The 22,922-nt window shown below is 38.1% G+C and overlaps 1 protein-coding gene across 5 annotated transcripts in view; it reads right to left on the reverse strand.

Annotated features, from left to right (window-relative positions):
• LOC126973432 (spectrin beta chain) overlaps positions 1-22,922 on the reverse strand; it is a 152,340-nt gene that overhangs the window by 11,760 nt on the left and 117,658 nt on the right. For all 5 annotated transcript variants that reach the window (XM_050820693.1, XM_050820694.1, XM_050820692.1 and 2 more), the window contains 21 exons: positions 22,203-22,330; positions 21,254-21,366; positions 19,480-19,553; positions 18,091-18,217; positions 17,334-17,508; positions 16,978-17,079; positions 16,037-16,147; positions 15,108-15,282; positions 14,151-14,330; positions 12,402-12,526; positions 11,778-11,917; positions 10,514-10,662; positions 9,131-9,312; positions 7,999-8,160; positions 7,280-7,428; positions 6,457-6,643; positions 5,238-5,373; positions 4,814-4,978; positions 4,020-4,136; positions 2,608-2,716; positions 1,019-1,185 (listed from right to left, as the gene is read on the reverse strand). In XM_050820693.1, the coding sequence (XP_050676650.1) occupies positions 1,019-1,185; positions 2,608-2,716; positions 4,020-4,136; positions 4,814-4,978; positions 5,238-5,373; positions 6,457-6,643; positions 7,280-7,428; positions 7,999-8,160; positions 9,131-9,312; positions 10,514-10,662; positions 11,778-11,917; positions 12,402-12,526; positions 14,151-14,330; positions 15,108-15,282; positions 16,037-16,147; positions 16,978-17,079; positions 17,334-17,508; positions 18,091-18,217; positions 19,480-19,553; positions 21,254-21,366; positions 22,203-22,330 (2,973 nt within the window). The remainder of the gene's footprint in view (positions 1-1,018; positions 1,186-2,607; positions 2,717-4,019; positions 4,137-4,813; positions 4,979-5,237; positions 5,374-6,456; positions 6,644-7,279; positions 7,429-7,998; positions 8,161-9,130; positions 9,313-10,513; positions 10,663-11,777; positions 11,918-12,401; positions 12,527-14,150; positions 14,331-15,107; positions 15,283-16,036; positions 16,148-16,977; positions 17,080-17,333; positions 17,509-18,090; positions 18,218-19,479; positions 19,554-21,253; positions 21,367-22,202; positions 22,331-22,922) is intronic.

Here is a 22,922-nt window from a genome sequence, read left to right on the forward strand (position 1 = left end):
CTGAAAATTTTCATTTAAGCAGTTGTTTCGGACTCGTATTGTGGATGAATTTATTATTTTGATCTAAACCAGTTACGTGACACAGGAAAACCAAAGTATTCTCTTGCAGGACTAGAGTAATTATATGAGAAAACTCAAGAAAAATGATGGAAAAGAAGGTGATAACGAAGCTCTATCAGTAATTAACCTCTCGGAAGGGGGAGAATGCTTCGCTCTTAATTGTTTTCTTTCACTCCCTATTCAGACTTATCCTCTCCTTATATGGTGCAAGGCATTCCCATATCCCATGAACCCAGCAAACTTCGAAATCTGACTTTGGGTCACATAATTCAGAATACTCATGAATAAAAACTTTTTTTCTTATGAAAGATAAGTAAAAGAACTTGCGGTTCACGGTAAGGTTGATAGTATGCACTCACTGCCGACCATATATTTTAAAAGCCCATTGGGCCTATTTGGCTGAGTTTTCCGCACTTTTTGAAGATACCCATGTCGTATCTTTCTGGAAACACCGCGCAGGGGATTCATGTCACAGTTGGCAGATAGTTCTTCGAAAATCGGAACATACCAAATGGTAGGTATAGTATTTAAGTCTATGGAATAGAAAATTTATTGAAGCTGGCGTTATTTTGCGGAAATCCATAATCATCCAAATGTTTTGAGTTTGCTTGAGTGTTAATTCCGCCAATATTTGTCTTCAAAAAATTCGACACGTGTTTCACCTCTACACGAGACATCGAGGAGTATTACAAACAGCACCTGGAAGCAGGGTGTAGTCGCCGCTTATGCATTACTTTACATCGTGGATCGACAATGTATTGTGTTGATCTTGAACTTTCTATTGGGCTGTCTTAGCCTGGGATTACCCAAGCATAATCTCAGCTGCGAAATTACTATAAATACCAAATCAAAGATTGCGCTAAGCTTAAAATCAGCGAAGTTTTACGTAAGTAAAGTCTGAGCAAAGTTTAAGTACGGTCTATAGATCTCAGCCTCATGTTCCGGCCTCTATACTCACGTGCAGTATAACTACGGGTGGCGCCGCCGCCTTGGACGTGGCGAAGTCCTGCTTGTCTCTGAAGAAGCACAGTAGCTGTCCACACAGCACGCCGTAGTACGCTCGCCAAGAGCGGACGGCAGCGCGTTTCCCGCCCACGCCAGTCTCCTGTTTACGCTCCAAGTCACCTGAACAGGACACCACGAACATTTTATATTCTACGATTCTTCTAACATCGTGTATTACATTACATTCGACAATTATGCATACAATGAGTGGGCGTGGGATACTAACCCCCTTATTCATAATGGTCCGCTAACTTTAAACAGCCGCTAAGGAGTGTTTTTTCTCATAGGTCTCATAGGTCAATAGAAGAAGACTGAGTGCGAATTAGCAATGCTTTAAGTTAGCAGACTATTATGAATAAGGAGGTTAATGTATATAGCAAAACAACATTCACCGGTCATATGATCCGGCTAACTTTACCAATGACATTGTGCTATATTATATATACCATGCTAAGGGCTCCATCATAGGTCTTGATTTCAATTTTACAATAAAATACCAGACAGTATACTAGGTCTCACTGAGCACAAATTCAAGAAATATAATAAAGCTTCGCTGACAAAGAAAGCTTACTATAGTATAGTAGATTATATAGAGGATAAAGATGCATGGTTCTTGTCTGGTTCTACGCAGACCACCTAAAATTGTTACATGATTTAAAAGATGGGCTGGGAGTTTCTTATCAGTTCTTCTCCCCACGCCATAGCTCCTTTACGAACTGATGTAGCTTCATGAAGTTTACCAAGTGTCTTTGCAATATGTTACTGTCACTCCCTCAGGCACGGATAAGCGGTTCGGCTTCCTAATTACGACGCATTTTGACAATCAACAACCTATATTTAAACCTTTGTTTGACAGTGACATAAAGTAGCTTTCATCTTTTTTTATTGGTGTAATCACACCATCCTTTTTAAATTATTTCAAAGTGTCAGCGTGACGCGCAGAACACTGTTAAATACTAATAAATGTTGAGACGTTATTTTATTCTTCGGTGATACTGCGAAAACTACTGAACCGATCGCAATAATATTTGATAACATTTCATTACATATGACAATTATGCATACAATGAGTGGGCTTGGGATAATTAATCTATATGGCAAAAGAACATTTGCCGGGTCAGCGCTCTTCCTTTTCGGGCAATACATTTCGGCTATTCAAACGCGCTATTTTGTGCGGGGTTTCTATGTCAACAATCTATAGTATACTGATATATGGAGAGACGTTTTTGCCTACGGTTATACTGCGAAATCTACTGAACCGATCATAATAATACTTATACTCTAAGATGCAGCGTGTTTCGGAGAAGGTTTAAGTATATGCTTGTTGGTGATTAATTATTTGAAATATAAATAATTCCGTTATTTACATTTCATTACATAATATGACAATAATTCATACAATGAGCGGACGCGGGGTACTTAATTTATGTGGCAAAAGACCGTTTGTCGGGTCAGCAATTATTTAGTTATCGAATTATTTTTTATAGAAGCGTTGAATGATTTGAAAGAAAGAAAAAATACTTTTATATATGATAGCGTTACCTTCGTTGTCGACAGGCGGTAACTCGTCGGGTTGTCTGTGTCTACGGAAGCTCTGCGTGCGACGTCGGGTTGTAAACGACGGCGTGCGCTTGGCTGTCTTTGTTCCCACCTAGTTCACAATTACTATTGTTAGTTTTACAAGCATTATGACAACTTTTAAAATATATAAACCCTTCTAATGCAAAATGAATGGATAAAAGGTGTTTTCAATAAGATATTTGAAATATTTTATTCTATAAAACCACCATCAATTTGTAAATCTATGTCTCAAACCTGAGAAGAACGGGCGCAAGAAACAAAATTAAATTGCATTACATTAATATTTATTTGAGGGGCAATTTGAATTTATATAAAAAGCATAGAAACTAAAGACATTCGGATCATTAGGAACTTATATTGGGATCAAACAGCAACGATCAGGGTCGATGAAGAAACAGACGCTATTAAAATTGAAAAAAGTGTTCGCCAAGTATGCAATCTGTCACCGCTATTGTTTCTTTTTTCTCTGAACATGTGATAAAAGATGCTCTAGTTAGTATAGATTTAATAGTCGTCAATGGACAAGTTATTAATAATCTACGGTATGCTGACGATACTGTCCTAATATGGACGATATTAGGTTTACAAGAAATTGTGAACCTGTCAAAGTCAAAATATATGGTCATTGCAGAGAGGCCACAGTTGACGTCACTTATACATATCGGACTAAACATTTTGCAGAGACAAGTAAGTAATATCTTGAGTCATGGAAAAGCGAAACGTACATCCGAGTTCGTATAGAAATTGGTCGCGCATCTTTTATTAAGATGAGAAAGGTTCTTTGCAGCCTTTAACTTTCTTTGAAACTCCATTCCAGACTCCTGCAACGCAGCATTTGGCCCATTGTTTAATACGGTTGTGGGGCATGGACCATAGTGGAAGATATACGTAAAAAGATTGAAGCCTTCGACATGTGGACGTATCGTAGGATGCTCCGCATAAGTTGGACGGCTAAAGTGTCTAACGCAGAGGTCCTTGTCCAAATGCAGAAGAACATCGAATTAGGGAGTCATTAGGAACTTATATTGTGATCAAACAGCGTAAGATCTCTTACCTCGGTCGTATACAGCGCAACGACAGGTACCACCTATGCAAACTATTTTCATGGGGAATATTGCTGGTAAGAGAGATGTTGGCTCTGAGATGAAGAAGTCTTGGCTCAAAAACATAAGGCAGTGGACTGGCATCAAGACTGTACAAGAACTATTCCACCTAGCCATGGACAAGGAGAAGTTTAAAAAATTGACTTATGACCTCCAGTAATGGAGAGGCACGTGAAGAAAAAGAAAATTCCTTTCAAATACTTTCACTTAACAAAAGCATCAGAAACGGCGCAAGTTATAAAGCTATCAACGAATGTATGATGAACTTACAATCATGCTGTCTGCTCTCTTCACCAGCGCATCATTCTTGGGCAGCCGCTCGAATTGCGGCGCCGGTGATAGAGTCTCCTCGGAAGACGCCGCGCCTACACTTGTCTGGCGATCCAACTGAAACAAACAAAAATAATATATATTTCATAAAATTAATATTATAATATATTGAAAAGGTCTTTTTAGTCCAATGAAAAAAATTATCAAAAAAACAAGCGACTTCAGAAAAATAACTATTCCAAAACAATATATATGCACTAAAAAATAAATAATAATTGCATATTCTTCTACAACAATCGATTTTTATTCCAGAGTTCTCCTAAGTAAAATTAAATGAAAAATATTCGACTAGCTAAAACTCAATCAAATTATTAAACTAATGTAGTTACAATTACTATTTTTGGAATCGGTGTCCTCTTGCTGCAGCCCCGCTGGCCTCTCGCCTCGTCACTTCGTGGGTGCGACACAAGCACATCTCACCTATGTATGTAGTGACATAACCTACCCTGGCTGACACCGACTCCAAAAATAACAATAATAAGTACCAGCTTTCAAATAAAAAAAAACCTACACAATCGGTTAACCCAGTCGAAAGTTCTGAGGTACAAATATAAAAAAATACTGTCGAATTCAGAACGTCGTCCTTTTTTGAAGTCTGTTAAAAAGAAATATTATACTTAATTCAATTATCTTGGTTAAAAAATATATACGAGGTTGCATGGTCGAAACCCGCTAGGAATATTGTATTTTCTACGTTCTTTTATGGGTCTATTACGTAGTCAGTAATGGCTTACCTGAATCTCCCGCTGTCCAGTCACACTCTCCCTTCGTCTCTCTTCCGCTATCCTCTCCATCTCCCTGCGCTTCACGAGCTGAAGTCGGTCAGCTTCCTGCTGCTCGGCCTGTCTTCTTCTGGCCTGCTCCTCCTCCAACTTCTGCTCCTTGAACGACTTCTCGATCTGCGGAAATTTTTAGGCGGTATGTCAAAACATATTCGCGGGTAATTGATGTTGACATGAGTTAAAATAGTTATTGTCCAACTAGTTTATAATTCAGCGTCATCTGTAACCTTATGTATTTACTATAGATTAATAGATTTTGGCTCAATAAACTGAGAGTAAACTCTTATTTTAAATGTAAATTAATTTTAAAAATGCTAACAATTCGCGTGTTGATCTTTTAAAAAGTAATTATTAAATGTGCTATAAAAAAAATTACCAAGGTGATCCTCTTGAGTGCGTTGAACCTCTCCTTCTGTGCATCGATGGTCTCCTCGAGGTCCCGGTGCCGATTGATCAGCTCTTCGGTGTGCGCCACGCTGTCCCCGTACTTGCCATCGCGCACCAGTGGCACTCTGTCATGACCAACATCAAGATACAGTTAATTGTAATACTGTTTTTATCTTCACAGGACCTGCAAGCTTCTAAGGTGCTGGGGAATCCCTAATCAGTACACTATTGAGGAATATGGAAATCCGTAACCCAGTTAGTTTATAAATCACGTTCGTTCGTTTTGGGGCGGGAATAGTTATGCATAAACTTGGGCAGGATTCAACTTCGAGACCTTACAGGTCGTTTCATTCACCATTAAAATATCTAAATGACCTCAGAATCAAGTCTACCAAGTCTACTATGAGGCTACCGACCACCCTTAACAGATCCTACTGGATTGTGAGGCCATTGCTGTCGTGAGAACGGGTTGCATTTAAGCTCCTTTACTCCAGACAGACAACTTACCCTCTTAAGCTCCAGCTGAGCAAGGATAGCCTCATCCCTGTGTTAGTCTCAAATTGTTAGGGCGAGAGACTGAAGAAATATAGGGGACACAATAGATTAGCCACAAAATATGTAAAAGCTCTGCTAAGAGTTAAATATAGGACAGAGGAGAGCGCAATAAATAGCACCTTATCATAATTGCTCCCAACACCGTTCATTCTTCTCCATGCTGGTCAATGGGCCGCTAGAGACCTCCAACATTATTGGCAATGAAGAGAAGATTTTTATAAAACTGCTCTCCCACCCTATGACATATGAATGCCTATTGCTAATATTATGATCCTAATCATCATACTAGTTGTGTGTTAGTTCATCACTCATATTGTATGTGTGTCATAATTAATCTGCCGGTTTACGTATTGAGGGTTGTCAGTGGACTCAGTCATCACCAGCCAGTGACTGACCATGGGTTGGAACTCTAGTTGGGGCATCTATTACAACAATTTTTACTGCCATAGTTGTGTATAATATATCGTTCTTTATTATTTGGTTACAATGAATTTTTTTATTGCAGCACTGTGAGTGAAGGTTATGAAAACGGTACTGTTTTACTCCACACTAATAAAAGCCTTAATCAACTTGAAACAAAGGCTCGAAGGACCATGGAAATTTTCAAATAATATTTTATGAAATCCTGTACATTTTCTGGTTAATGAACTTACCTAGCAGAGATCCATTGGTCTAGAGCGTCTGCGTCCCTCAGGAACATGAGCGCATCCAGGTGCTGTTCGTAGATATCGCGGCGGTTCTTGGCAGCACTCTCTAGGGCAGCCCTGCGCGTGCGCAGCGCGAACATCCGCCCTTCCACCTCGCACGACAGGAAATGACCTTCACTCACCAGTTTCTCACCTATCAATGAGCAATATTATTATATGTTTGTGGAGCGTAACTTTGGAAGTATTCCTTTTACTATGTTCTTGATTATCTTCTCGGCTCTTATTATTTGTATTTTTAACCTGTTAAGGTACTTATAATGTAAAGGGACATTATATAACAGACTTAATATACCGTATATGTACCTAGGGCGAATAAGTAAGAATAACCTTAATGTTATATTTTCAATATCTGCCAATATATATTCTTAATAAGCCACGATCGCTCTCTACTTATACTATATGTTACTACTATACTAGTTGTATATATATAATGAAAGTTGTGATTCTCTACTTCTTTGCAGAAAGTCGTTTACCCTTCGCGTTTCTAAGCTAGCTACGGCCCCTTAACCCCTCAGGTTGAAGCGAAGGGCATTTGCGCCAACACTCGCAGTACCGTTCACAATATACAGCTAACAAAAAGCTTGAAGAGGTAAGACATTCGACGTGCGCAGTTGTAGTGCCGCTCAAAGTTTTTGGGTTATTCAAGAATCCTGAGCGGCGCTGCTTTGCAATGGGCAAGGCGTATCAATAACCATCAGTTGAACGTCCTGCTCGTCTCGTCCCTTATTGTCGTAAAAAAAAACTTCACGCACAGCTGGGATCAACTTACCATCAGTGTAGAAGGTCTGGAAGGCGTCGTCTTTCGCGTCCATCTCGGCCACGATATCCTTGTGTCGAGCCAGGACCCGCTCAGCTGCTGCCACGTCGCTGCCCAGCTCTGGTGCTGTCACTCTGGCCAAGGTCTCGTTGGTCCACGCCCTGTTTGATCACATACTTATAAAATTATAAGCTACCATGGTTTTAAACATCGCACGCTTCGAGATCAAGAGAGGACTGCCAAAACAGCTCATCGCGTTTTTTCTATCAGACGTCCCAAAATTTCTACAAGATTTCTTGCTAGTCATCGAAACTTATAATTAATAATTACGTTATAATTAAATGTACATAAGCGTTGAAAAAATAGATTCTTGAGTTTTCATATAAAATGTGAAGAAACAACTTTTCAAATCTATAAAAATAAAAATATAAATTTTTAAAGGATTTCAAAATGCTTTTCTATACTTCTTTTTATGAGTAAAAGTAATTATAAATAGAAAATAGATATAAATTGGAGGCAAATAAGCGCCACCTGTTAATGAAAAATGGAACAGTGTTCATTATGTACGCTACACTTAAATATTTGATGTTACTATGTCAATAATTTATTACTCTTTAGACCGAAACACAATAAGGCTTACACATTACTACTTCACGGCACAAAACGGCGCTGTTGTGGTATTCTTAACCTAGCCGGCATCCTGTGCAAAGGATCTTTCCACTGTAACTCACATCAGGTCCTGATAAGTGTCGAAGTAAGCCTGCAGCTGGTCAGCCACCACCAGCTGCTGTTCGCAGTTGGCCGCCCTCTCCTCCAGGGCTTGCAGCGCTTCCGTCACGTCCTCCAATTTGGCTAGCACGTGCTCCTTTGCATCTGGAAATGCTGCGCCTAGCCTGGAGAAATTGAAAAAGTGAAAATCATTAGATTACCTACAGGAAAAATTTAAATAGATGAGGACATGTATTGAATGAGGTTTTATTTTTCTGAAATCCATAATTATCCAAATGTTGTGAGTTTTCTTGAGAGTTAATTCCGCTAAGATCTGTCATTGAATGAATTTGACATGTTTCCCAAAAACAAACTGCACAATAAGTTCACGCCCTCACTTACTATAACATAACTGACTTTCTTAATGACTCCACAGATTAGGAATGGAGCGACCGCCCGCAGGCTATTAATAAATAAGTTTAATTGTACAACATTCGATTGTAAACATATTTTTTGATGGAAGAAAAAAAGCAAGTTGAGTTTGTTGCGCCTATTCTTCTCAGTTCTGTGACATTCTTTTTGGAATGGGTGGTAATTTTTGACTTTCAATAAGTGATATCACATCCTTTTTTGAATTGAAAATTATTTGATTTTGAATTCTATTGTCTGAGACAAAAATACTTGGGAAAATTATTTCAAAATTTTCAATGTTCCAAATGAAATCTGTAAAAAACGGAAGCTGTACGTAGAACTCCACCTTGGGTCGTTCCAAGTTGTGTAGTCTGACTTCAATCAGTGATTACATCTTTTGACTTACTCGTGAAAGACATTAAGTATTTGACGTTTGAGTATTTTTGTTGCGTCACTTTACATTTATAGTAACTGAAATTATTTGTGACGAACGATGAAGCTGTAAATGTTGATAAGAGTGGCAATGAGTCTCATGCCACTTATTCTCATTAAAACTCAACTCTTTCTGAAGTGTAGGTAAATATAAAAAGAAAACTTTTGACATTCATAAAGTGATTTTGATTTGATTCGTTGCCTCACTGCGAGGTATTATTTGGCAGACACATTCCAAGGATGGCTACAGTACTCCACAATTTGGAGTTGAGCTTGGTGTAAAACAATTCTTCAGGTAAACCTATCACCAACCTGTCGGCCTCGTTGCGCAAATGTTGGTGCTTCTCCCTGATGGCGACCAGGTCAGCCCGGATGGCTCGTAGCTGGTGCACCTGCTTCAACAGTTGGAGAGCAGCTTCCTTCTCAGCAACCCACGCGAGTGTTTCTTCGGCAGAGCGGTCGAACTCGTGGACTTGTCGGGCACCTGCTAACGCCTGTCAACAGATTTCATAGATCAAAAATTAGTGAAAGCCGCACGTAGCATTTCACATCAATATTAAGTGGGAGAGTGGTATTTCTCTAGGCTTGATGGCTCAGTTCGGTTGTGTCCCTTAGGCCAATACTTGGCTCTGCCACACATAAAAACTCTTAAAGCTTTTAAACCTGAAAGAAAAACAGATTCGGCGGAATGGTTTTATTATTTTGATTTTTGGTAAACGAATGTCTCCCGGCGCGAGAGTGAATGCATTGAGCGCCTTGTCGTTCAGGGCAAAGTGGAGGGTACCAGAGGGCGGGCATTGTCACCCATGCGTTGGACCGACCAAATTAAGTCTGCTGTGGGCGGTCCATTGAATGAGTGCACAAGACTGTCGGCCAGCAGGGAAAAGTGGCGAAGTCTCGTGGGGCGTATCACATCTGCCCCAAAAGATTCCACTTCGTGATGACCACGACCGCTCTGTCAGGAGTGTAACGACGAAGAAGAAGAAACGAAAGTTATGAAAAGTCGAAAGAGTCTGCCGGTACCCCACAAGCCGTGCCAATACGTAGATCGTAGTGTGAGTTATGTCACTGGCTTCATAATCAGTGTTTAAAAAGACAACACTTGATCAAGGATTAGGTATTGAGATGCCTTCTGGATTACGGGATTTATTTCTCTATGACTCTTAATGTGGCAGCTTTTTATCAGGGCCCGACCTGGGGGGAGGATTTTATGTATTGCACGCTATAATACGTAATTGAGAAACTTGCCATAATAGTTGTGATACCATTGAATTGAATAATTATATAATGATTTGGAAATGGCGCAACCGCCATCAGACTAAAAAATTTCCCTTTTGATCGTGGAATCTATTCGAGGCACGTCTGCTTTTTTATGGTGTGTAAGCCCCCGTAGGCCGTCGCCCAATTTTTGGTGGGACAGTGAGTCGGAATCAAACCGACTAAAATCATCAGTGTATACGCGATTTTGTAGGAGGGTTCTGGGAATGGCGTTACAAAAACATACTGTACCTCGCCTGAGGCATATAAGCCTAGGTCAACATTTGCCAACATATCCAAACTCTCTAAATTAGTGCAGTCAATCTATTTTCATTCCTGGTCTATACGTGATCAAACCACCTCAGCATCCTCAAATAAATAAATAACCGTCGCTACGTTTTTAACTCCAACAGTTTCTGAAAATAAATAAAAACTGACCTCTTGTCGTGCCACAGCCAACTCCTTCAGGTCGTCCCACAGTCCTCTGATATCCTCTATCTTCTGCTTGACTCTGTCCGCTTCCGGTGTGTTCTCTTCTAGAAGCGTGTGGCCCGCTTCGCACACGGCCTCAATGCGACCTTCGCTAGCTGGATTAAAAGACATATATAAGCTTGATGAAAGCACCGCTTCAAATGCTAAAAAATAGATCAATCATGTCTTCTTAAATTACTTTACAACACTATAAGAATGTAATATAATGGACAAATAAAATTTGAGAAAGAAAATTTTATGATCGATACGGGATTCGAACTCACGACCTCCGGCGTTCCGTGACGCATCGTTCATAAAATTTTGTTTTTCAAATTTTATTTGAATCATAGAAGTGAGGGTTATCACTTTTAAAACATAACATGTTGTGATATAATGAATTAACGTTCGAAATGCGTGTCTATGAAAAATGTAAAACGCCTGGCAATTAAAAAAATAAACATAAGTCTGATAATTAAATCCATTTTCCACCACGCCTTACCACCACGGTGTCCTTTAAACTGAAATGCAATATTGTCTGCACATTGCTGCTTGACGACAGAAAAAAAGTACGGCTGTCGTACCCATCAGCCGGCATCCTGTTTAATAAAATCTTCCCACGGCTAATAACTAAATTGCCTAAGGCTGCTTTTGTGCTCGAACGACGGTGATCGCTGACGTCGGTCGTGCGTAGCGTGTACTCATACGCGGTGACCATATTGCGTTTAGTGCTCAGCCGACAGCATACTTGAATAGATGTGTACAATAGCGAATAAAAATGAATCCATTTGTAACCTCTTTATCATTTGCGTAACTTACGCAAACGATTACGGAATAAAAGACGGAGAAGATATCATGTTTATCCAATTATTATAGAGCGTCAAATTGAATTAGAACTTTATACAACATAATTATTCTAAATTGCGAGAACAAGAATTTTTGTTTACGATTTTTGTCGGTTGCTCGGTCAGCGTCGCACTGAACCCACTTATATTTGGCCATAGCGCGCCAGCGGACCGACGAGTTCTACCGACGATTTTCGTCATCGCAACGCAGCTGTACGTGCGTAGCAATTCATCAGCGCTGGTCTGTACGCGATCATATGTTCTCATTGTTTTTAACCGACCGACATCACCGCTTACAGTCGGTCGAGTACTAAATCTAGTTTAAAATGCTCTTTCCTAAAATGCCGTAATTCCTGCAGGAGCCTTTCGAAGGTTCCCTGGGTACTCACCGTGTAGCTGTGCCATGAAGTTATCGAAAGCCTGCTGTAGTGTGTCCACGTGTTCCACGTCCAGACCGTACTCCTCGCTCGCGGCCACGGACATCTGCTCGCTGATCCACTCCTGGGTCTCCGAGCACTCTTGCACGAATCTGCCACATTCATTCATTTAAGAATTCATTACCACATACCGAGACTACCATTTCTTTCTAATCCCCGAAGTGAGGGATATTACTTTTAAATAACAAATTCAATCAATTTGAAAGAGCGACATCTCAAGTCAATTTCCTTAAATGCAATTATTGTGGTTGAGTAGATTATCAACTCTGAAGTAGACCCTGTAGATGGAGCTACAACCTGAGAGTTGAACAAAACATACCAAGATACATGCGTCACTCAAACGGTTTGCTCAATTGGAACCCGAGAGGCGCGGGTTCGAGTCGAATTAGATAAAATGATTTTTCTCTATTTACAACTTATACATACAAAAATTTATTTAATTCACTTTCACCGGTTGTTGTTCAGTAGACATGTTACAAGAAGCTTGATAGCTGAGGTATGATACAAATGGTCTAGTTGACCGTGTTTAGCGTTAAGGCGTGCATAATCATAGCGAAAACAAAATATGTAACTCACTTGAAATACTGCAAGCTTTGCTGCAATCTCTGTTGACGTTTTGCGGACAGCAACTTCAGGTCTTCGTACATTGCCTTCAGCTCCTCCATCTTCTTCGTTACTACCTCATCATCAGTAGCGCGTTCCTGCAAGCGAATATTACCTCAGAAGTGGGATAACATATCATATTCATCAAGATATATGGATCAGGAGAACAGGAGATTGCTCTCCACGCGACGGTATTAGTTCGCCTTGCCAAAGGATGCACCTTTCCATTGTTATTTTATACTAATGTATTTGACTCCTTCTCATATCCAAGCTACTTCAGTTGATGCTGAGTCTGCTGCTTTGACGTGAGGCAAAACGGAGTTATTTTTTTTATTTTAACGTGATATGTAATGGTTATATAATTCTGAACTGGTGTATCGGTGGCACAAAAACAAGTGCCGTTTGCCTTTCATCTGGGTGAGGTCGGTTCGTATGTGTTTGGAGTTTTTCTAATTCATATAAATATAGAGTACTGCAAAGGTGTGAATGTTAAATACGTATTGCATTAATGGTAGTAGTATATACATCAGTCCTTCGAGCTGGATATGAACGAAATGAAATTAAATGTAATTTATTTGCAAGAAATATTGTACTTAAGATGTTAACATAATATTATTGATAATACAATATGTTTCGTCAATTGACATGCAAAATATGTTATAAAATTGTCTAAGTACCAACACACTAATGTCATACTGAGGCGACAAGGTATCAAATTCAAATTCAAATATTTTTATTCAAAATAGGATTTAAAATCACTTATTAAACGTCAAAAACTACCACCAAAGGAGACTGCCTCAGACCTGAGAAGAATGGGCGCAAGCAACTCAGCGGGCTTTTTTTTAAATATAAAATATGGATTCCAATGTGATATCGTACAATAAACATTTATAATTTAAGAGCCTGAGGGTGATCGCTTTATTCCCAGTCCGTGGTGTCATTAAGAAAATCGTTTATGCTATAATAACCTTTCCCACACAATCGTTTCTTAACAATTCTTTTAAATTTCGTAACACATTTGTTTTGTACATTTTCTGGGATCATATTGTAGAAGCATATACATCACCCAACAAAAGACTTAACTAACTGGACCCAACCGAGTAGTAGGCATAATAAGTTTATGTTTGTTCCTCGTGTTAACATTATGAATGTCACAGATTCTAGAAAATTCCTCAATGTGCTATTGAACATATAGAACATTATCAAAAATGTATTGAGAAGCAACAGTCAAAATGTTTATTTCTTTAAATTTTTCTCTTAATGATTCTTTAGGACCTAGGTTACAAATCGCGCGAATAGCCCTTTTCTACAGCACAAAGATGGTATTAATATCGACTGAACTGCCCCATAACAATATACCATAGGATGGGTCTATGGATATAATGACATAATATACGTTTATTCAACGCTCTTACATGGAAAATATCGTGAAAAAAACTTAACACATTTGCGAACATATTAAAACGTTGAGTATACATTCAAACAACTGCTACTAGTCTTATATGGGCTTGCAACCAGGGCGTTTTCACGCAAAATAGGCACAAAGTATACGATGATTTGCAGACATATACCGTTAATTCCTTTATGTTCTGAATTGCAAAATATCATACATATCTATTGATTACATTCTTTAAGAAAATATGTGTTCGCTGTATTTTTCTGGTGTAAATCTCTAATAGTGTCCCTATAGTACTTCAACCTATCTATATATCTTTCACTCACCTGAGCCGCCTTCTCCAGCTTGGCGAGCGTGGGCAGCCAGGCGCTGATCTCCCGTTGCGTTGCGTCCAACTTCCTCACGAGCAGCAGCACCGACTCCTCGTCACGTCCAGTCTCCGCGGCGGTCAGGGCGCTCTTTCGCTCGCTCAACCAAGCCTCCGCCTCCCACATCTCCGATAAGAGCTGTAACAGTAAGCAATGGAGTAAAAAATTTGCCTTGTATCAGAGGGATATTCATTCTTCATTCCGAGTATGTTGTCCCGCCGATCACGGCGGAAGCGAATCACACATTTTTCATTTTAATTATTTATTATGTTTACCAACAGATTTACAAATTAAAAAAGATGCAAACGTAATTACAGGCACACACGGCTTGCTTTATACGCATTCTTGTACAACTCGTATTAACATACTTAATAGACATCTAGTCCTTTCGAATTCAGTTAGGCTCAAATTAATAGGAGAGAAGTTAAATAAAAAGGCTTACATTTTTTAAAAGCCAAGTTTTGCAAACCGACATTGTCTATAACGAAATTTACCCATTTTTACTATATACCAGTTCATGTATGACTCTTTATTTCCTTTAAAACACCCCATGTTACTCAGTGACTATACACATTCTACAGGTGAAAATATTTTTTAAATCGATAAAGTTGCGTTTGAGTTTATACACTGATAAAATTTCATACAATATTCTTTATAATATTTATAATTTAGTATTTATATCTCCTCTCTCTCCGAGAGGTAGGTAAAAACGAAAAAAATTAGTACACCTCCTTGCTATATGTAAATGTGAATAGTATAAATATATATATATTTTTTAAAGTGCTACTATAATATGTATACCCAGCGTATAATCAGCGAAACGCATGTATTATAATTATTAAAACTCACTGTTTATCCATGTATTTCTGTTCTTATAATATAAAATAAAAAGTTGTTCAAATCAGTCGTTCATACCTGCAGTGAATGAACCCTGTCCCTCAATGAAGCTGATCGCGCAGACGCAGCGGTCCGTAGCGACTTGAACGCAGCGTTTAGTTCCCGCGCACGCGTCTCGAGCGCCGCGCCCGCAAAGTGTCCGCGACGCGCCAACGCACTCGCACGCGAGCAGACCGCAGACACGCTCGACTCTCTGTCATCACGCGAACAATACATTTATCTATACATCTGATTGTTCTGAGATGTAAGATTAATTCGAAAATGATTTTCTTAAATAATGGGCATGATGACATTATTTTTTAATACAACCAAATTTGGATATCAATTGTGAGATAGCATTTCCTTTAATTAACGCGAGTGTTACGTTACACATTTAAATAAAATATTAAAGGATTAAAACGCATGGAAAACTAACTGTTTTTACTAAGGTAACTTTTACGCAAAAATTTAAATGTAAACGCACAAACATTGAGTAGTAAAAGTAATTTGCGTTACACGTTACAGTTATATTCCTAAAATAAATAATTTTTCCGACATTGTAGAAGAGGAGTCAGAAAAAACCGTCATCTTCTTTTATTTGACAAATCACTTAATTTACTCATTGCTTTTAGTTGGGCTGAGAGCAAACCTCCAGTAGAGGTGAGGCACACAGAAAAGAACTCGGTCAATCGAATTGTTACACCCGTCACAAATCGATGCCTCTAAGATTGTGTATGTATGTGTGTGTTATTTTACGTGTAGCAAAATAGTGCATATAGTAAGGATGATTTCAATGAATGTATCTGAAAGCTAGCGAAACAATCTATAAGACCATGGATAAATAATTTATGTTGTTTTATTTTATTTTACACACACAACAATGTCGGCCTTTCGTGGATAATAAATACGTTCTGACTTTGTAGTATGAGTACGGTTTAAAGGTCTCAAAGTTGCATCAGTTTACACACCTGGCTATGATCTCAGCCTCCAGAGCGCTGTGCTTCTTCAACAGTGCCTGGGCCTCTGGTAAAGTCGCACCGGCCTCTTCCGACCGTACTGCACCCTCGCGTTCCTTCAACCTGAGGAAACAAGGTTTATGAAATAAATAGGAAATCCAAAGGTTTGAGCTGCTTGGGCCTCAATGCGAGTGGATTGTGATGTCAAGAAGATGTATCGCGAAACTTCGAATTGCCACCAATTGACCAGTGAGCTGGTGTAGGTGCTCTAAGAAAGACCATGTAGTACCGAACCAGCTTCAAGTAGTAGAGAACCAAAAACCAGCGCAGAATCGATAAAAGTAATGTTGTTCATGTATCGGAAGTTAAACCTTGCTGCGCCAGTGCAGCAAGGAATTAATACTTAATTCACCCTGTTTGAAGGGTAATTTACTAGTGTAGTGTTTTGCTGAAAAATTCTGGCGACCCCCCTTATCAGTCAGATAAATAATTTATAATTTAATTATAAAAGACTACCTTTTCATGAACAAAGTGTCGACATGTTTAGGATGAAAAGAAAATAAGAATATCCAGAGCTGGCAAGGGAAGCTCTAAGAGTATGAGTACCGTTCGCCACTGTGAACTGATATTCTCATTAATGGTGGACATTAAAACTTGAAAAAATAAAACAAAGATAAAAATACTTCAACTAGAAAATGATTTGATTTTTAACATTACAAAAGTACCCACACAATTCGACCATTTTGAAAATAAAACAAAGCCACCCTTCTGCCGGAGACCTACAAAAAAGCTTCACGACCCACAGATTGTGAAAAGTGAGTCCAGCAAAAATTTATTAAAACCAAATCTAGATGGCCATAAATATACAATAACTGAGAAAACAATCGCAACAACGCACAAATCGCACTGCAAAATAATTAACTCGATTCCAATTAAAAAAACCTGATGATTACCAGTTCATCTCTTCATCAGCATCTCGCTCCCAGCGGTGAAGCAATGCGGCATCATCCAGATTGTCTCGCCTGATCTGGATAGGCTCCTGGAGTTGACGGTATCTGAAATAATGTTTCATTCGTTAAATAATTCAACTTACGCTATATGTACTAGTGCAACTAATAAAGTTGCCAATTAATTAAAAACTAAATCAGCGGTAGTAACTTTTCTTCATAATAAAGTCAGATTAACTTAAAAATTCCAGCACAAAAGCTAAAGCGTTAACCAAGTTAATCCCACTTCTGGAGAAATAGATCCCACTTCTGACCAGATAAATTTACTTTGAACACAGTTATTTCACATAAATCCTTCTCACCTCTTGACAGCCTGCTCGGTCTTGTCGACGATTTCGTGCGACATGAAGTGTCCGGTGTCGGCGAGATGCGCCGCCGTGTCCACGAGTTGTGTCGCCACTTCCGCCTTGCTCGACACAACCTGCTCTAGACGCGTGTGCTTCTTCAACAACGCGGATACCGTCGATAGGTCCTTGCCTTTAAAAATTATTTCACCTATTACATTACCAGCAAATAACATAATATATTACCTACATATTATACTAAAAAAAATAATTAAAAGATGTAAACAAATACAGCCCGACGCTGTTAAGAAAAAAATTGTTTCCGTACGGAACTCCTACAAACATGAGCTACGTAAAGACTTGACAATTTTTTCTTTTTTTAACTGCTCCAATTCTCTTCCGATCAAGAGGAAAATCGAGCCGGAACATCGTCCAAAAGCACACCCCATATGACAGATGAATATTGTTTTTTGTAGTCATATCGAAATATGGAACATACCACAAATTACACCGTAATAAGCTTCGAATGCAATATCTACCTTTACATTGCCGCATTTACTTCAGTTGTTTTAAATATTCTTTTTGAATAAGCAGCAATGTAAAAATTTATTCAGTTGAGGTTTGATTCGGACAATGGCAGTCGAGACACGAGTGAGGGGAAAAGAGTGCTTACATTGTCATTAAGCACACTTTTGCCGTTCCGCTATCTGACTGCGAATGATATGTCCTAATTTGTGTACTGTTTTGGGTTAGTTAGTTAAAGGGATATACGTACCGTGATCGTCGCTGATCAACTGTGTCTCCACGTCATCGAGCCACGCGGTGAAGTCGTCCAGACCACGCAAGAACACTCGCGCTTGGTACGCCTCTTGCAACCGTTCGCGACGCAACTTGGCTGCGTGCTGAAAGTATCATATATCAAAACTCGTTAAGTAACAAATTAAAGAGTTACTTATCGGGACAAAGACGTTCATGATACACGAAATTAAAAAATGATATGTTGAACTAATTTTTACAAAGAAATGTTCGAGTTTCTTCAAAAATTGGACTGCATTGCATGAACGTTGGGATCTTCTATTTACTTGTAAACTACTGAACGGCTTTATTGCCTGCCTCAAATTTCTAAATAAATTTTGCTTAAGGATTCCAGTAAGAATTCCTTCACTTCGTCGAACGATCCTAGGTACCAACACGCCAGTCCCACGGTTATGTAAAATTTTTAATTCTTATAGCGCATAACATAATATTTGCTGATTCCTTAGCCAAATACCGCAAAACTATTTTGTTGGTTGTTTTTAATAATGTTATAATTTGTAAATTAATGTAACTGTGTAACTTATCATTGATGAATTTAAAAAAAACTGATTACTTCTAAATTCATTATAATATTTCAAAAGAAATCATTTTAGTGCATGCTGTGTTTATTTGTAACTAAACTACACTAAGATCCTAGTTCATAGTTGTGTGTATTATTGTAAGTGATTGGAAATAAACCTAATAATTAAATGAATTACTTGATCAGAAGTGACCACAAGTTAAAACTATTTTGAATACAAAATTGTTATGGTACTGTTTGTACTTGTCAAACGTGTTTCACATCATATGCAAAATAGATTTTAACAGTAAGTTTTGTTTTTGACCTTATATTGCTACTCTATATTCCATACGGTCGTTCCATTCAAATTAATTATACATTGTCCTTTCTATTAATAGTTTCTTAACAGCTCACGCCCAGAAAAATCGTATTGTTTAAGTTAAAATTTCATACAAATAATATTCTACTTCATGGACGGGTACCGCCCCACTAGTGATGTGTCACACATAACGATTACTACGATTGTGCCACAGATTACAAATAATCGGTAGAAACAAATGCCAAAATGTAAATAAGTTAATATTATATTATACTTTATACAAAAAAAAAAATAAGCGATATCGAATATTACGTTCTTTAGGACATCACTAAAACTTGTCCGTGGTAGAGCTGTCAAAAAAAACTATTAATAAAATGGATAATATTTACGTTTATTTACAATGTTTAACATAACTAAAAACTCTTTGTAAATACCCTTATCTTAAAACTCTTAAATAGCTTTCTACATAATATGCACATTTCTATCATTTTCGTAGTTGTGCAGTTTACACTATACAATAATTAGCATACCTGCAGCTCACTCCACAGGTTCTCAAGGTCTTCCACGTGTCTGGCGATCTCCTGGGACGCGAAGTGGTTACCTTCTGAAACACAAAAAAAAACATAACATTAACATATTAATTAAGAAAAAAATATAAATATTAAGAAAAAAAACTTTTTTTTATTGTGTTAGGCGTTACTTTGCGCAAATCCATAATTATCAAAATTTTAGTAAGTTTTCTTGAGGGTAAATTCCGCTAAGATTTGCTTTTAATCAATTCGACACACGAGACTATAGACATTTCCTGAGGATGCCTCGTGTAGAGGCAAAACACGTGTCGAATTGATTGAAAACAAATCTTAGCGAAATTTACAGCCAAGAACTCACAAAAATTTGGTTAAAAATACTTGTAATGTTATAATTATTTTGATGATCTTCTCTATTCAAAGTCAACTTTTTGTGGAGTCAAAACCAGGGGTCAAGATAAGCGTTGCCGGCTTCTAACGTGGTAGTATGCTCTTTTCTTGAAGTTCCCTAAGTCGTATCGGTTCGGGAAAGATGCAGACGGTAATTAATTCTACAAAGAGGCTGTGCTGGGCAAAAAGTTTCTCACAATCAATTAACATGATTAGGGACAAATTTCGAATATTATATGCGAATGAAATAAATTTGATATAATAATACTAAATTTAAAAAGTATAAAGTTTCGCGAAATGTCCAGTGGTGGAAATCGACTGCTATATATCCAAAAAACTCCAATGCACGTGATAATTGCGTTAGAAGATACAGATGGAACCCACATCTCTACGCATCGCCAAATAATCAAGCCGTTTGGAGATGACTTGATCGTCACTGATTCGAGCCGCTCTTCGTTGTATGTGTTTAAGTGGAAAAAGCTGGTACTGGGGAGAATGGAGATGGTCTAAGTTTTGTAGGAGGATTTAGTTGAGAAAAAAAACCTGATTTTCGAGTATTTCATCATTTTAGTCGGAGCTGCTCCTTTTCGCACTGATTCTCGTCTCACTCGATCAAGAATTATTAAATATGGACTCAGCTACAGTTTAATCTTAGTCTGAAATCTATAGATTTTGTTCAGACTTTACTTACGTAAAACTCAGCTGATTTGAAGCTTAGCATAATCTTTGATTTGGTATTTATAGTCATTTGACAGCTGAAGTTAGGCTAATACAGCCTAGTGGAAAGTTCTCATTATGCATAGTCCATTGTCGATTATTATTAAACAAACATTTACAATAGAAAGTATACTAAATTATAAGAGTATGCAAACCTCATTTCATTATTAGTTTTATTGAAATAAGTGGAAATCGATGAATGATTTATGCGATATGCTGTCTTGTTCACTTATTGGGTTTGAAAAACGGAACGCATTTTTAGGACACATGACAGCAATATCGTACAAATATGTACAATATGACAATGACAGGTAACAAACACCGAACTACACCGATGCGTGTATTATACGGGTATTTTAAATCGTCGAACAACAGCTGTTGTGATGGCGCAAGGAATTGTTGATCTCCTTTTTGTTCGGGTTATAGTCTGAGTTTTCCCTAAGTCGTTGCTATGGTGGACTTAAGCTTAGCTCGCACTCAAAGCGATTTCTATATGTATTATAAATACGGACTTCGAATTAACTCTCTAGATTAGTCTGAGTAAATACTAAATACGCTCTATTGATCTCATCCTTAATGTTTATAAGCAAAAGCGTGGAAACGGTAGTTCGATATATCTCTATCGACTTCTGTTAATAGTGCTAATAGTGATGTGACTATTCCACCGTACCGATAAGTTTCTCTCCCTCGGCGGCGACATCGTCAATGCGTCTCTTGTTGGCCGCCAGTTCCGACTCGAACGCGGACTGCTTCTCCATTTTCGACTGCAGATTGGAGAGTTCCCTGAAAGACAACAGAAATTACATTTGTTTAGACTCAAGATTGGAATTTATTTAATGACACTCAAATATTTTTTTGCTATTTCGTATAATTATGATTTTAACAAAGAAATTAAGCAGTAGACATTTTTAGAACAAGAATGCGGGTGCTAGTGATAAAAATGAATATAAAACTACCCTCAGTACGAACATTATTTGGAACCTGTAATTAATAATTCTCAACACAACGAATTGAAACATTGCTATTGCAATAAATCGTTAGACACTATAAGTGAACAACATTCAACCGCATCTATGCCACAGGAGTTCAACTAATGTTTCCATAAAATAGCCTGGATAAAGTAATTTCTAAGTTGTACAAATAATTTTTGTAACTAAAATTTATGAACGATGTGAGACTCGAAACCGCGACCCAATTATTGGATTTGAGCGGGTAACAGCAGAGAACTGTAAAGTAGATCCTGAAGATGGTGCCCAGAAGTGAGCTAAACGTTTTTTGAAAATATGTCAACCGTTTTGTAAATTAGTTGTAATTGACTGAGAATGACGTTTTGGACTAATAAAATACTTTTTCAATATGTAGAGTTCGTTATATAAGTACACTGAGATAGAGTGACAATGAGTATCTTGCCACTTTTTCTTCTTCACACACAGGATCAGTTTAAATATCTATTGTAAATTTTAATTGTGTAATCCACTTTTAGCCATATGATTAACTATGTTTTTATATTTAATTCAAGTGTATCGATGTTCATAACTGCTATTTTCTTGAACTAAATGAATAGTGATTTTGATTTGGAGACCACACAGCCCCCAAAAACCATACAACTACGTGTTTACCTGTAGTTGAGGTCGTTAGCGATCTGCATCTTGAGCTCGATCCACTCCCGCTCGTGCGTGAGGTCCCTCAGGAACAGGTGCAGCTGTTTGGACTGCTCCAGCATCTCCCCGCGGCTCTTGCAGCTCTCCTGTATCATGTAACAAGTCAATCTAAAATCCTTCGTCTACGTGCCAGCAAACTGTGTAATGAGCATCGTGCACTCACTCATCACTGTGCAACAGTTGTTCCAGGACGATACACTACTTCAAAAACGTTGCGTGTAACGACCTAAAATAGTCTAAATGACCTGGGGCACGATTCTCACGCAGTCGATAGTTTTTATATGGTAATTCGTCTACGAAAATTTACGTTCTATGGTCGACAATTAACTCTTCCTCGTTTATTTTCAAGTTTTACGATTATACTATATTACTTTACGTGTCTATTATATTAATGACATCAAAAAGAATTCTAAAAGTATCAATTTTGAGAAAATAAATGCCTTTTTACAAAAAAAACAATATGTATAATATGTACTCTGTGGACTCTACAACTGCAACGGTTGGAACAATGATTATGAAATTTTCTGGCTTCTGCATTCCATGATAATGATACAGTTAGTAATGTATTGAAAATGGGATAGGTCAAGAGTTCCAATAATAAGAGCCATTTTAAACTGAATGGAACATTGAAGAAACCAGTCAAGTACTTCACGTGGTGTCGTGATGGTGCAGCATACT

Source organism: Leptidea sinapis, chromosome 29, assembly GCF_905404315.1.
Source record: "Leptidea sinapis chromosome 29, ilLepSina1.1, whole genome shotgun sequence".
Taxonomy (NCBI): domain Eukaryota; kingdom Metazoa; phylum Arthropoda; class Insecta; order Lepidoptera; family Pieridae; genus Leptidea; species Leptidea sinapis.